At 38.1% G+C, this 14,858-nt stretch overlaps 1 protein-coding gene across 3 annotated transcripts in view; it reads right to left on the bottom strand.

The window, feature by feature from the left end:
- The window catches only part of suco (SUN domain containing ossification factor), a 128,071-nt gene that overhangs the window by 32,331 nt on the left and 80,882 nt on the right, over nucleotides 1-14,858 (bottom strand). For 2 of the 3 annotated variants that reach the window (XM_061888602.1, XM_061888604.1), the window contains 7 exons: nucleotides 9,575-9,677; nucleotides 9,280-9,407; nucleotides 4,983-5,050; nucleotides 4,789-4,896; nucleotides 3,070-3,175; nucleotides 1,754-1,774; nucleotides 1,456-1,511 (listed from right to left, as the gene is read on the bottom strand). In XM_061888602.1, the coding sequence (XP_061744586.1) occupies nucleotides 1,456-1,511; nucleotides 1,754-1,774; nucleotides 3,070-3,175; nucleotides 4,789-4,896; nucleotides 4,983-5,050; nucleotides 9,280-9,407; nucleotides 9,575-9,677 (590 nt within the window). The remainder of the gene's footprint in view (nucleotides 1-1,455; nucleotides 1,512-1,753; nucleotides 1,775-3,069; nucleotides 3,176-4,788; nucleotides 4,897-4,982; nucleotides 5,051-9,279; nucleotides 9,408-9,574; nucleotides 9,678-14,858) is intronic. The other variant, XM_061888603.1, reaches the window with a different exon arrangement.

The following is a 14,858-nucleotide window of genomic DNA, read 5'->3' as shown; positions in this document are numbered from 1 at the left end:
TTTAACGTCATACCCAGGACACTACATCTTTGTTGTGCATCCCAAATAGTGTGAAAAACTGATAGCAAGAGGCAGCTAACAATACAGTCAAAAGGGATTGACCGATCTTGCCGAACAAGCCCTAAAAAAAACATTCAACAACATTTTCAATAAATGCTGTTAGTACGTATTAGGCTGCACAATTTTAAGAAGAATCCTAATTGTAATTTTTTTTGCCAAAAATTGCAATATTTAGATTTAATTAATTTGAATGCATCCATCCATCCATCCATTTTTCTACCGCTTATTCCCTTTCAGGGTCGCGGGGGGCGCTGGTGCCTATCTCAGCTACAATCGGACGGAAGGCCGGGTACCCCCTGGACAAGTTGCTACCTCATCGCAGTAATTTGAATGCATAAAACTGTAAATAATGAGTGAAGGAAGTCATGGTACTTGTAAGCTGCCAATCAACATATTCTTGTCTCAAGTTGCCAAACATTATAACAATATGCAATAATGTACTTTTAAAGACATTTGGGTTCACGTATACAACACATATGTTTGCTTCCATCGTCAAACAAAATCAAAAAAACTCAGCCGCTTGCGATTGATAATTGCAGTAAAAACATCTATGTGGATTTATGGTGCAGCCTAGTATGCATGTAATGGAACACTCATAAAAACATGTAACGTTGACAGTATTTTGGTCCTATTAAGCATTACTGGAACTTCCTTCCTGGGCGCACAGCAACATATACTACTTCCATCCAAAAACTACCACTCATCATAGCAGACTTTGTGAAAGCCAAAGAGAAGTGTCCAAGTACTTTGGGACAAATAAGGATCCAGAACCTTGCAGCATCTTCATAGCGATGTATTTGGGTCCAAGTTGAATTTCAAAGTTGACCGCCATCTCGGCTAATGACCACAACCTTCCACTATAGAGATGTGAGACATGATTTATAATTTAGCATGAACTTTTTCAAACTCAAGAGGCGATTCAGAAGCAAGCCTGTCTCTCTGAGCAAGGCGCTGTGTTACTAAAAGTAGTTCCTCTGAGTTAGCAGTCATAATACCATTGTTGCTATAGCTTGGTTAATATACAAGTAAAGGGAGTGTTTGTTCGTGGCCTATTGTGAGTGTTTTTTTAACATTTTAATGCTCGCAAAAGAGAAAGGCGTGTTCTTGTATCACACAGGGATAATGAATGATGGGCAAAATTCCTCAAAAAAAGATGTTTTACTTTAAAATAATGTTTTGTCGTTTGACAAAAATCTAGCGGAGGTTGGAATAGTTTTTAGGTTAAAACACAAGGGAGGCAACAACTTGGCTACAAGGTGCCTCGGGGCAGGCTTATAAGTAAATGCAGTGATTAAGCCTGTCCTTCAAAACAAACTATTAGGGGTGTTGAAGGAACCATAAAGGGTTCTGTAAATACCAGGAAAGCAATATTGCTAGCATACTCTGCTGTCTTACCTGAAAAGACTCAGCGGACAGAAGTGTTCCGACCCAAAGTGGGAAAGCAGCTCAACCTGCAAGCACAAACAAAAAGTTGAACATATTAGATCTGAGTTAGAATAAATGTGTGAGTGTATGCCCCATTTAAACACGCCAAACCAGCAAACAGAATGAAATAATGAAAATCCAACAAAAGCGGTGCATATATGTTTCAGCTTATTAAGATATTCTTCACATGCATTTAATGTTGTCCCCTGTTGAGTGTTAGACAACCACACTTAGGACACAGTCTTGTGACACAGAGAAGAATGCTAACCTTTATGTACTTGATGAACATCTGAGGCAAAGAGAGCAAGACAGCAGGACAAAAGGAGGGAGAAATAAAATCAGATGAAGAATTTAACAAAATAGTGTCAAGCATCAAGCTTGAAGCATCTTCTCAGTCTGAAAGGTTTGGCATGGACTAGGGTTGTACGGTATGCCTGTAGTAATTCAGTACCGTAGTAGTAATGAATTAAAAAAAAATACCGGTACTTGTTTTTTTCATTTGCATGCTTACGTGTGGAGGTGAAGTTGCTGAGTTGAACCCCACTTTTAGTATAAAATAAAATAAAATAAATTTAGAAACACATTTTTACAATGGAGTTCATGGTGCGCATTATGCATTCAACCAATTGCAAGCGCTGCAAGCCACTCTAACAAGATGATTGTCAAGTTGACTTGAGTCAGTTAGCTTACCACAACCAGGTGTGAATTAATGTTGAGTCCTACTTCTATGTGAGCGCTTTGAGTGTTTAGAAAAGCGCGATATAAATCTAAGTTTTTTTTTTGTTTTTTTTAAGTCTTTGCATCTTACCTTTTTGTTATTTTATGGGTTGAGTTGATAATTTAGAATGAAAGAACGTATTGAGCGTCGATACTGTCGCCAAGACAGGAGCAGCTGATTGCCTGCACCTGCGCTGATTGGAGTAGCCGCAGCCAATCCAGGTAGCACTTAAAAGTCAGCTGACACGTCATCTTTAAACACCGTCATGCGTGACGTGGGTAACACTTGAATTGCTATCGCCACATCCAATGGTCACATTTAGGACAGCTGTTTATTTCATTTAAAAAATGCAGCTCATTTTTATATTCAGCATATTGATTTTGCGGGCCGGATTAAAACAGTTTGCGGGCCATATCCGTATGTTTGACTGGATTATATTGAACAATTAATCTGCACTCACTATGATTCAGTTGCTGACTGGAAAAACGATAAATTATGGAAAAAAAAAAACTAAATGAATGCTGTGCTTTATTTGCATTGTGTTCTGGCTTGTCTAATCCTGTTAAACGAAAGTAAGCGTTTTAAGGGAATATGTGACCTTTAAGCTGATACATAAAAAATCAGGAAGGGAAAGATAGTATAACAATCCTTAACAAAGACATTTCTTCATTCAGTCAATCCCAGGGTTGTTTTACACAAAGCGTTCAATTACCATGCAGTCATAAGAGGGTCTCCTGAGCTTTAAAGAAAGCCTATGAATGCAAGTGTGTGTTTAGTTCCAGCAACTACAGCCCAGAATGGATAAATGGTAGCTTTCTCTCCCTAAAGGCATGAATGTACTTTTACATAAGACAAACAGGACGTACCTTGACATATTTAGCATAAAGCTGCTCATCCAGTGGAAAACTCTGGATGATGCGCTCGTCGCGGGCATGGAAAGTTCCCAGCTTCACCCACTTGTTGGTGGGATACCTGCGAAAACAGCGAGTGGCAGAGTGGGGTCAGTCGCGTGCTTAGCACAGGTGCTAAATGCCACACAGTGCGAGGTGTGACTAAAGGGTGGTCCTGACATGCCACAGTGTGCAATATGAGGTACTGGGAAAAAATCTGAAGCTATCAATTTCATTATAGTGAGTTTTTACATATTCTATGGCAGGGGTCACCAACGCGGTGCCCGCGGGCACGAGGTAACCCGTAAGGACCAAATGAGTCGCCTGCTGGCCTGTTCTAAAAATAGCTCAAATAGCAGCACTTACGAGTGAGCTGCCTCTATTTTTTAAACTTTATTTATTTACTGGCAAGCTGGTTTTGCTTTGCTCAACATTTTTAATTCTAAGAGAGACAAAACTCAAATTGAATTTGAAAATCCCAAAAAATATTTTAAAGACTTGGTCTTCACTTGTTCAAATAAATTCATTTTAATTTTTTTACTTTGCTACTTATAACTTTCAGAAAGACAATTTTAGAGAAAAAAATACAACCTTAAAAAAGATTTTAGGATTTTTAAACACATATCCCTTTTAACCTTTTAAATTCCTTCCTCTTCTTTCCTGACAATTTATATCAATGTTCAAGTAAATTTATTTTTTGTATTGTAAAGAATAATAAATACATTTTAATTTAATTCTTTATTTTAGCTTCTGTTTTTTCGACAAATATTTGTGAAATATTTCCTCAAACTCATTATGATTAAAATTCAAAAAATTATTCTGGCAAATCTAGAAAATCTTTAGAATCAAATTTAAATCTTATTTCAAAGTCTTTTGAATTTCTTTTAAAATGTTTGTTCTGAAAATCTAGAAGAAATAGTGATTTGTCTTTGTTAGAAATATAGCTTGGTCCAATTTGTTATATAGTCTAACAAAGTGCAGATTTGATTTTAACCTATTTAAAACATGTCATCAAAATTATAAAATTAATCTTAATCAGGAAAAATTACTAATGATGTTCCATAAATTATTTTTTAATTTTTTCCAAAAGATTCAAATTAGTTAGTTTTTCTCTTCTTTTTTTCGGTCGAATTTTGAATTTTAGAGTCGAAATTTAAGATAAACTATGTTTCAAAATTTAACTTTAATTTTTTTCGTGTTTTCTCCTCTTTTAAAGCGTTCAATTAAGGGTTTTTTTCATCATTTATTCTAAAAAAAAAACCTTTTGTAGAAGGAAAAAAAATGTACGACGGAATGACTGACAGAAATACCCATTCTTTTTTTTTTTTATATTTACCTGTTTCTATATATATTTATTGTGAGAAATCATTAAAATGATCAGTGTTTCCACAAAGATAAATATCATTAATTATTGATAATAACAGAGTTAAAGGTAAATTGAGCAAATTGGCTATTTCTGGAAATTTATTTAAGTGTGTATCAAACTGGTAGCCCTTCGCATTAATCAGTACCCAGGAAGTAGCTCTTGGTTTCAAAAAGGTTGGTGACCCCTGGTCTACGGCATAAAAAATTTAAATAAAGAAGCACAATACATTAATTACATGCAGATGTCATGCACCAGTCACAAAACAAAGTGCACTTTTAGCAACAACACCCACATTGTCACATTCAAAGTGAAATAATTGTGTAGTAGACCTGTCACTGAGGGACACGACAAAGTCTTTAGGCGTGGATGAGAAGAGCTCAAAGTTTGCAAGGTCCAGCTGCTTGACTTGTATGCGCTCACAGAGCTCGATCACAAACCTGCACAGAGACGCACAGACGTACATTTCAACGGCAAACTCATCACAAGGAAGAACCCCTTTTGCACGGACGTCACGGTCACTCACCAAATTTTGTTGCTGCAGGGATTCAGCATGTAAAGGTCCATGTTCTCCATGAGAATAGCGGACGTGCTCTGTAGGAAGACCATGGAAAAAAAAACGCAGAGTTACAGTAAATGCTCTAATACAAGTCGCAAAGAGGACAGGAGGTTTTGGAGGCAGACGATAATAGATTTATAATGCGCTGTATGGGTTATACTAATGGTTTGGATTGCATGAGAAAGCAGAAAGCTAAACGTAGCACTCTTTGACCACATCGTCATTTCTGATAAAGCATATTGCACAACACAGCAGAAACAGAATCAATACTGGATGGATGGATAAAAAAGAAAATCCAACACCAACAACTGAGTAGCGCAGCGGACATCTTAAAGCACACGCAGAGCTGGATAAAGGAGCTATATGGTGACCACTCAACATACTTCAAATACAGCTATTACTTAAAAAAACAGAAACATCATTAGGAAATTTCCTAATGTTTTAGACCAGTGGTTCTCAACCTTTATTCAGTGATGTACCCCCTGTGAACATTTTTTTAATTCAAGTACCCCCTAATCAGAGCAAAGCATTTTTGGTTGAAAAAAAAGAGGTAAAGAAGTAAAATACAGCACTATGTCATAAGTTTTGTAATTTATTGCATTGTGTAACAGTGCAAAATATTGCTCATTTTTAGTGGTCTTTCTTGAACTATTTGGGGAAAATTATTTAAAAATAACTAAAAACTTGTTGAAAAATAAACAAGTGATTTAATTATAAATAAAGATTAGTAATCATCAACTTAAAGTGCCCATTTTGGGAATTGTAATAGAGATCCATCTGGATTCATGAACTTAATTCTAAACATTTTCTTCACAAAAAGAGAAATATTTAACATCAATATTTATGGAACATGTCCACAAAAAAGTCTAGCTGTCAACACTGAATATTGCATTGTTGCATTTCTTTTCACAGTTTATGAACTTACATTCATATTTTGTTGAAGTATTATTCAATAAATATATTTATGAATGATTTTTGAATTGTTGCTATTTTTAGAATATTTTTTAAAAATCTCACCTACCCCTTGGCATACCTTCAAGTACCCCCAGGGGTGTGCGTACCCCCATTTGATAACCACTGTTTTAGACCGCGCATCCAGCAACTATAATAAAGCCTAACCTAAAATCGTGCTTGTTCTACTAATGGCAGTATAGTAGAACCTCAATTTACAAAACCCCGATTATAAAAATGTTTCAATTTACAGAACACGGACCGAATAAAATATACTTTGTTGTAAGAACCTTGTTTCAGTGTATAAACCTTACACCTTTTTATAGCATTTTTCCAGTTTTTCTACCTCAATATGAGTAAAGCGAAAGCAGTGGACAAGTGATGTATGGTTAAAAAAATACAGTAGTATCCACAGCGTTGTCAACTTTGCCCGCACCATCTCCCACCCTTCAGCTATACACCGAGAAGATTAACCAAAAAGGTAAAGTGGATCTTATTTTTATTATCCCTAATCATTGTAGCTACAAGGCTGTGAAAGGTGAATGGCATTTTTTTTTTTTTTTTTAATTGTGACTGCTGTTCACAATCATAATGAGAGACAAGAACACGTCATTTTTTTTTTTTTAGGATTCTATAGACCATGGGTGTCAAACTCTGGCCCACGGGCCAAATTTGGCCCGCCTTGTAATTTAATTTGGCCCTTGAGGCAATATCAAATTAACATTAGAGCTGGCCCGCCGCTGTAACACCGCATTCACCGCTAATACTCTTACTTGCCAACCCTCCCCATTTTCCCGGAAGACTCCCAAAGTTCAGTGCCCCTCCCAAATTTCATCCCAGACAACAATATTGGGGCTGGGCCTTAAAAGGCATTGCCTTTGGCGTTCTCTACAACCTGTTGCCACGTCCACTTTTCCTCCATACAAACAGCGTGCCGTCCCTTCACATAATATATGTGGCTTATACACTCACTCAAGTGAATGCAAGGCATACTTGGTCAACAGCCATACAGGTCACACTTAGGGTGGCCGTATAAACAACTTTAACACTGTTACAAATATGCGCCACACTGTGAACCCACACCAAACAGGAATGACAAACACATTTCGGGAGAACATCCGCACCGTGACACAACAGAACAAATACCCAGAAGTCCTTGCAGCACTAACTCTTCCGGAAAGCTACAATATACAACCCCCGTGTCCACCTCAACCCCGCCGCCGAAAAGAGGCATTCAATTTATATTCAAATTTTGATATGCCATTGATATTTTTTGATTATTATTATTTGAAACTCGATTGTGCATGTCACTATAAAGTCATATAAGCCTTGCTTGTTCAATATTCAATGCAAAACTTGTTCGGGTCCCTATTAAAAGGTTAATTTGTTCAACCTCGGCCCGCGGCTTTGTTCCGTTTTAAATTTTGGCCCACTCTGTATTTGAGTTTGACACCCCTGCTATAGACGATAAACGCTTGAGAGATGCGGTTAATGAGAGTCACCATTGTAACCTTCAAAGCCCTCTAAAACAACTTTAAAACCATCCATCAATGTTCCATATACACACTGCAAGTATATATACATAATGTAGTAACAGACACGTTCATAATAATATGTAATATGTTCAAATTTACCGTATTTTGGTCATTTTATGCACTGCCATAAGTTTTTTTCTCAGTGTATTTATTTCCATTTCCATAGCAGCACACTTCTAACTTCCGGCAACAATTGTGTTCCAACTTCCGGAAACAAACCCATGTGTGTGTTCTAATCATGGCAGACTTGGCAACAGACAATGAAGACGACTATTTTTGGACAAATGAGGTATTCACAACCTTATCTTTTTGAAGCTGAATATGCGGAGGATGAACTGCTGCTTATAGAAACGAGCACAAAGAGAGGCTGAAACGTTGGAGCAGACGGAAGCCAAGAGGGTGAGGTCGGTGTGTTTTGACGCTCCAAATGTGAAACTTGGAGACAAGCTATGCAGACATAAATGTAGTGCTCACCCAACTAAACCAGAAAAAAATGTATCCGGTCAGCTGGACCAAACACACAACTGTCCATCAAGTGAGTCACTACAGTATTAATCACGAAACACGCAGCATGTCATGCTTGTTATTACAACTACAGTACATACACTGTCTGTCTAGCTAGGTACAAACAAAACATGAAATGTGCGCTAATACGTTATAGAATACTGTAATATGATTGTTCATGTCTTAGTCGCATTGTGTTGTGCATTGCACACTCAAAAGCAAAAGCGAGCTTACCTCTTACCATACCTTTCTTATGGCTAATACCGTAGCAGCGATGTGTTACTAAGCTACAAAATGGCTTCCTCAGTGTTCACTCTTACAATAACAATGTCGCTACAGCTTGGTTATTATACAGGTTACGGAACGTAAATGAAGTATTGTTGGCGGTTTTTCGATGCATTTTTAATGTTATTAAGGGGCAGAATGGATTGCCACCTCGGATGAGCCGATTATTACAAATTAGAATGCAAAAAACCCCAAAACCGTTTGTCTTCTTGTCTCATAAAGTATTGTGAACTACAGGCAAAATTCCCCCAAAAGTGCAGTTCCCCTTTAACGGAGAGGAGTTTTGTGATTTCAAAGTGTGATGCACCACCGGACTAGTAGCAGTCTGCATGCCCACAGGAAAATGGACAATTCAGATAGTAGTGGTTGTTTTGAACTTGTTATTAAATAGACAGCTAATCCTTAATCTGCTTATGTTTCTTTGATATACAATACTTTATAAAGTTTTCTATTATGTTCAAAGTGTACAAACGTTTACCAAAATACAGACTTTTGTCCAGGCTAGAACCCATTATTTGTTTCTTAAAAAGATCTTTACTTAAATATTTGAAAGTTTTTATTTACAAACACTGTTCAAGAATCAATTAGGTTCGTAAATCTAAATCCACTGTACGTACATTTTTATACAAAAAACGTTTTATAGTACCACGGGTTTGTATGTTATTTTGTCCATTGAATTGAATTATATTTATATAGCGCTTTTCTCTAGTGACTCAAAACACTTTCCATTGTGAAACCCAATATCTAAGTTACATTTTTAAACCAGTGTGGGTGGCAGTGGGAGCAGTTGGGTAAAGTGTCTTGCCCATGGACACAACGGCAGTGACTAGGTTGGCAGAAGCAGGGATCGAACCTGGAACCCAATTGAGCTATACCGCAACACGCGGTATAGCAACCTCCATGTTGGTATCAGATAAGCATTTAATAGTCGCCAAAGCCAAATCCGCACTAATATGAGTAAATTCAATCATGTGCCAGCAGTTACCAACCTTGGCCTCGTTGTTTGCAGACAGTATCTTAGCGCCGCACTCCACCGAGGCGTAATTATTCTTGAAGTTTTTCTGGACCTTCTTCACTGACTGGGTGCTGCCGCTGGCGGCCGTATGGAGACTCTGACCTGCGAGGCAGGAAAGGACATTATTGTTATGCAACACTTTTAAAACAGACATGCATTGCTGACTGCTGCACATTGCGTGCTAAGGGGCAGAAACAAAAGACATATGCAACCTAAAAAAAACATACAGTAAATGACCAGAAAATAAAACATTGTGGGCATAATCTTACTTTTCTCCTTCTCCACCTCCATGACTTGCTTTTTCCACTCGTCAAATGTCGGGATGTCATCTTTGCTGGGGACCGAGGGATCCGACTCTCTGCCGGTAGCAGCCTGAAACACGCACAATGTATATTCCGAATCAAACATTGTTACGGATTGGACTTGTCTGCAATGTGAACTGGGTGCACTTCAATCATGGGTGTCAAACTCTGGCCCGCGGGCGTGTATTTTAATTTGGCCCTTAAGGCAATATCAAATTAACATTAGAGCTGGCCCGCCGGTATTATACAGCAGTGGTGCCGCTGTAACATAGCATTCACTGCTAATACTCTTACTTGCCAACCCTTCTGATTTTCCCAGAAGACTCCCGAATTTCAGTGCCCCTCTCGAAAATCTCCCGGGGGCAATTATTCTCCCGATTTCCACCCGGACAACAATATTGAGGACCCTGCCTTTATCGTACTCTACAACCTGTCGTCATGTCCTCTTTTCCAACCTACAAACAGCGTGCCAGCCCGGTCATATAATATATGCGGCTTTTACGCACCGTAATGAATGCAATGCATACTTGGTCAACACCCATACTGGAGGTGGCCGTGTAAACAACTTTAACACTGTTACAAATATGCGCTACACTGTGAGCCCACACCAAACAAGAATGACAAACATTTCGGGAGAACATTTGCAACATAAACACAACAGAACAAATACCCTGAATCCCTTGCACCACTAACTCTTCCGGGACGCTGCACTATACACCCCCCACCGCTACCACCATTTTTTTAATTTTCATTTTATTTAATATGCCATTGATATTCTTTCGTTTGTTTTTTGAAAGTTGATTTTGCACTGTTCAGTTATATAAGCGTTGCTTGTTTTATATTCGGTGTTAAAGCAAATCAGTTCAGCAAACTGAGCAATAATTAACGTTTTTATTCTTGCACTTTCTCTGGCTACTTGAATGTTTGATTCATTCATTATTGTTATTTTATTTTCAAATGTATTATTAGCCTTTGGAAAAAGTTTATTTTGATACTTACCTCAGAGAGCTGCAAATAGAAAAGAGGCATTACATTTTTATTCAAATTTTATTTGATATAACATTGATATTTTTTAATTATTATTATTTGAAACTCGATTTTGCATGTCACTATAAAGTAACATAAGCTTTGCTTGTTCAATATTCATTGCAAAACTTGTTTAGGTCCTATTAAAAGGTTAATTTGTTAAATTAAATAAGCTAGTCCGGTTACTTTTAGACCTCCACCCCAGATCACACCTCAATCCAACCCACTTCTCCAAAGTGGGCTGGCTCAGGATGGAGGACAGAGTAAAACAACTTGCACTGAGCCTGGTCTATAAAATCCGCTACACCTCCTTGATACCGAAGTACATGTCAAACTACTTCCTTTACGTAAATGACGGCCATAACCACAACACCAGGGGGAGCTCCACAAACCACGTTAAACCCAGATTCCGATCTAACAAAGGTCTTAACTCATTCTCTTTCTATGCCACATCAATGTGGAATGCACTCCCAGCAGGTATAAAAGTAAGTGCATCTCTATATTCCTTCAAAACCGCTCTAAAACAACACCTCCAGGCAACTTCAACACTTTACTAATACCCTCCTCCATTCACATCCCATCTCCCCGGATTATAAACAACTCAAATGTACTTCAAATGTATATACTTGTTCTTATGCTATCTGAACTCACTATGTTCTCTGCTGGCTGTACATATCCTACTAAACAAGACCTAAACTGTTTCAATGTCCACATTTCTCTGTTGATGACTGAAGTTCTGATATCAACCAAAGCTCCTCATCCAACCCCCCGGATTGTAAATAATTCAATGTACATACTATGATGATTAACTTGTGTGATGACTGTATTATGTTGATAGTATATATTTGTACAATGAATTGATTAACGTGGACCCCGACTTAAACAAGTTGAAAAACTTATTCGGGTGTTACAATTTAGTGGTCAATTGTACGGAATATGTACTGAACTGTGCAATCTACTAATAAAAGTATCAATCAATCAATCAATCAATGTTTGCCCGCGGCTTTGTTCAGTTTTAAAAAATTTTGGCCCTCTCTGTATTTGAGTTTGACACCCCTGACTTGGATGGTCATGCTCAGTTGCCAGGACGCCACCACAACAATCAGGAGCGTTTAGCTGTGAAAAACCCCTCAGATCTATTACATAATTCGATGTTCGGATCTCAGAGGCTTCAAATAACCCACAGTCCAGACTCCTACATCTTTATAAATCTGACTTTTTGCCTAAAAAAATGTAACAACATTGGTATAATCAAGGCTTTTAGGGAAAAGCAGGTCACGAAACCTTGTGCAACATTCATGGACTTCCCGCTGTTAGCGTAGCGTGGCACATTAGATATTCAGCAGCAAATAGGAGGAGGATGCATTATTTGTAGAGCCGGCACGTGTGGCTGCACGAGGGGTCTTGCAACCTATTGCTACACATTAGCTTCAGAGCACACGGCGCAGCGGTCAGGAAGCCGACATCATCGCTTTTCCACAACCTGCTCACGTCGAACAGGACACTCACATTTTCCATTGCGACACCGCAGCATTTGTCCCGTCTCTTCTCATGTCATACTGGAAAGAAAAGATGTGCACTGGAACTTATTCAGAGACAATATGTCCAGCATTACAGGTCCCTTTTTTAAAGTGGATCTATAATGATTTTCGCCTTTTCTGTCCTATAAATGTTATAAATGGTTGTCGTGTTTAACATGATCAAAGCATCAAATCACAAGGTTCGCACATTTTGGCATTTGTTTGCACAAACTTTTGGTTGGCTCTGCAGTCTCGCTACTAGGTGACATCAAAGTGAGGTAGACGTACAGTACAGGCCAAAAGTTAGGAAACAACTTCTGATCATTCAATATGTTTTTTATTTTCATGACTATTTACATTGTATTTTTTTTTGGGGTCTTATCCAGCTTCTCAGGCAAATCATATAGTTGATGTAGATGCCCATATCGGCTGTTAAGATTTACTTTACAAAAGAGAAGTGTAGGATACTTGTTGCCTTATTTGAATTTGACTTTATTAAATGGTGTTATATTATCATTTGGTGCAGCCGGGCCGGAGCAGGAGGGGATAGAAAGAGAAAAAAAGGAAGACAGAGAGACAAAAACAACAATAACAACAAAAACAACAACAACAATAACAACAAAAACAACAACAACAATACTCCCGTCCAAAGGCAAAACCCAGTAACTCAATTTTGGTCAAAACTGAGCTGATAATAATTTTGGAGTTCCTTTTGGAGTTTACATTAGTGTATGCGATATTGTAATTTGTTCCGTAAGTAAGCTGTTACGCGCATGGCAGGACCTAGCAACTACCACATAACCGCGTAGATACAACAGAAAAACCTAGTATCTCAAGGGACCAATCGGAGCTTCTTTGTCAGTCGCCTTATTGTCTTTAATGAAGACATTTGCACGAATGGGGGCGGACGGTCAACCTGATTATGTGATATTATGGCACGAGGGGATATTTGGAAGATTGGCCCAGGACGTTGCAAGCACCTTCATTAAATGTATTGTTCTTGATTCTTCCCCTTGCGTACTCTTTTGGGCAGATAACTGTGGAGGTCAAAATAAAAACTGGACGCTGTACACGGCTCTTGCCCAATGTGCAAACGCAGAATGGGGCCCACCCGAGATTGTGATAAAATATCTGGAGAAAGGGCACACGTTCATGAGAGCAGATTCACTCCATGGGTCAATCGGCAAGAAAATGAAAGCTCAAGAAAACATCCATACGTTTGTAGATCTTTGTAAGACAGCATCAAGATAGATTGGTTTTCCTTTGTTTTCTCAAAATCAGCTAGAAGTGAGTTACTAGGTTTTGCCTTTGGACAGGAGAATAGAACACCACCAGCACATACGATATGCACAAATATGATGGTAAAAGTGATAGCAAAGAAGCAGTTAGTGAAATAAATAATATAGAAATGACAATGAGCATTTTTACACTACAACTGTAGCAATACCAATACCAATAGAAAAAGCGCTATTGATCATGAACAATACCAATAATTTACCTCTATTATCAACAATACAGTTGTTGAAATGCAACAATATATATATATACATAATGATAACTAGAGATTAAAAAAAAAAGAATACCGAAAGATGGAGGGGAAGAGAGAGAGAGGCAACCTATATTAATCTTGTAGATTGTTATAGTAACAATGGGGTTAAGCTTCGTCAGTGTGCCGTGTGTTACCCAGTTTACCCTAGGCCAGGGGTAGGGAACCTATGGCTCTAGAACCAGATGTGGCTCTTTTGATGACTGCACCTGGCTCTCACATAAATCTTAGCTGACATTGCTTAACACGATATATGAAGAATAATTCCGCTGGTAATCACAGTGTCAAAAATAACGTTCAAAATATAAAACATTCTTATGCATTTGCATCCATCCATCCGGTTTCTACCGCACCTGTTCAAGAAGTCGCATTAATAGTAAGAAGTGTTTTATTTATTATTGGTTAGCCTCAGAATAACAATGTTATTAAAAAGAATAAGAAACATACTATACTCTAAAAATGTTGGTCTTTCTTACAAATGCACGCATTTAGTTGTATTCAGTGTTAAAAATAAATAAATTATATGGCTCTCACGGAAATACTTTTAAAAATATTTGGCTTGTATGGCTCTCTTAGCCAAAAAGGTTCCCGACCCCTGCCCTAGGGCAACAACGTTAATATATTTTTGATGAAATGTGATATGTGCATATTTACATTGTAGATTGTCACTGAAGACATCAAAACTATGAATGAACACATGCGGAGTTATGTACTTTAGTGGTCCCCTACCACCGGTCTAGGGACCGGTACCGGTCCGTGACGTATTTGCTCCCGGGCCACACAGAAACATGAACTTATCTATGAACTACCGCATTTTCTCCGAAATAACTTTCGCCTGTCCTACTAAACTTGTTATCAGTAGCCAGAGGAGCCTGTTCAGTGCTAGACTGCTTTATCCCAAGTGCAGGACTAATAGACTAAAAAACTCCTTCGTCCAACACACCATTAGACTGTACAACTCCTCTCTGAGGTGGGCGGGGGGTGGGGGGGTACTAGGATGACAGGGGATGCAAAACAATAACAGTGCAATACTTTTTCATAACATGGTCACTACTGCCTAGTTTCTCTTGTTATATTCTTATTTTACTGTTATATTTTGATTCCCATTGTTGCTTTTTTTTTATTCTTATTGTAATATTTTGTTTCAATTTATACCCAC

Source organism: Nerophis ophidion, linkage group LG26, assembly GCF_033978795.1.
Source record: "Nerophis ophidion isolate RoL-2023_Sa linkage group LG26, RoL_Noph_v1.0, whole genome shotgun sequence".
NCBI classification, from domain to species: Eukaryota; Metazoa; Chordata; class Actinopteri; order Syngnathiformes; family Syngnathidae; genus Nerophis; species Nerophis ophidion.
Note: the sequence above shows the minus strand (reverse complement) of the source record. Positions and strands in the feature narration are given on the sequence as shown.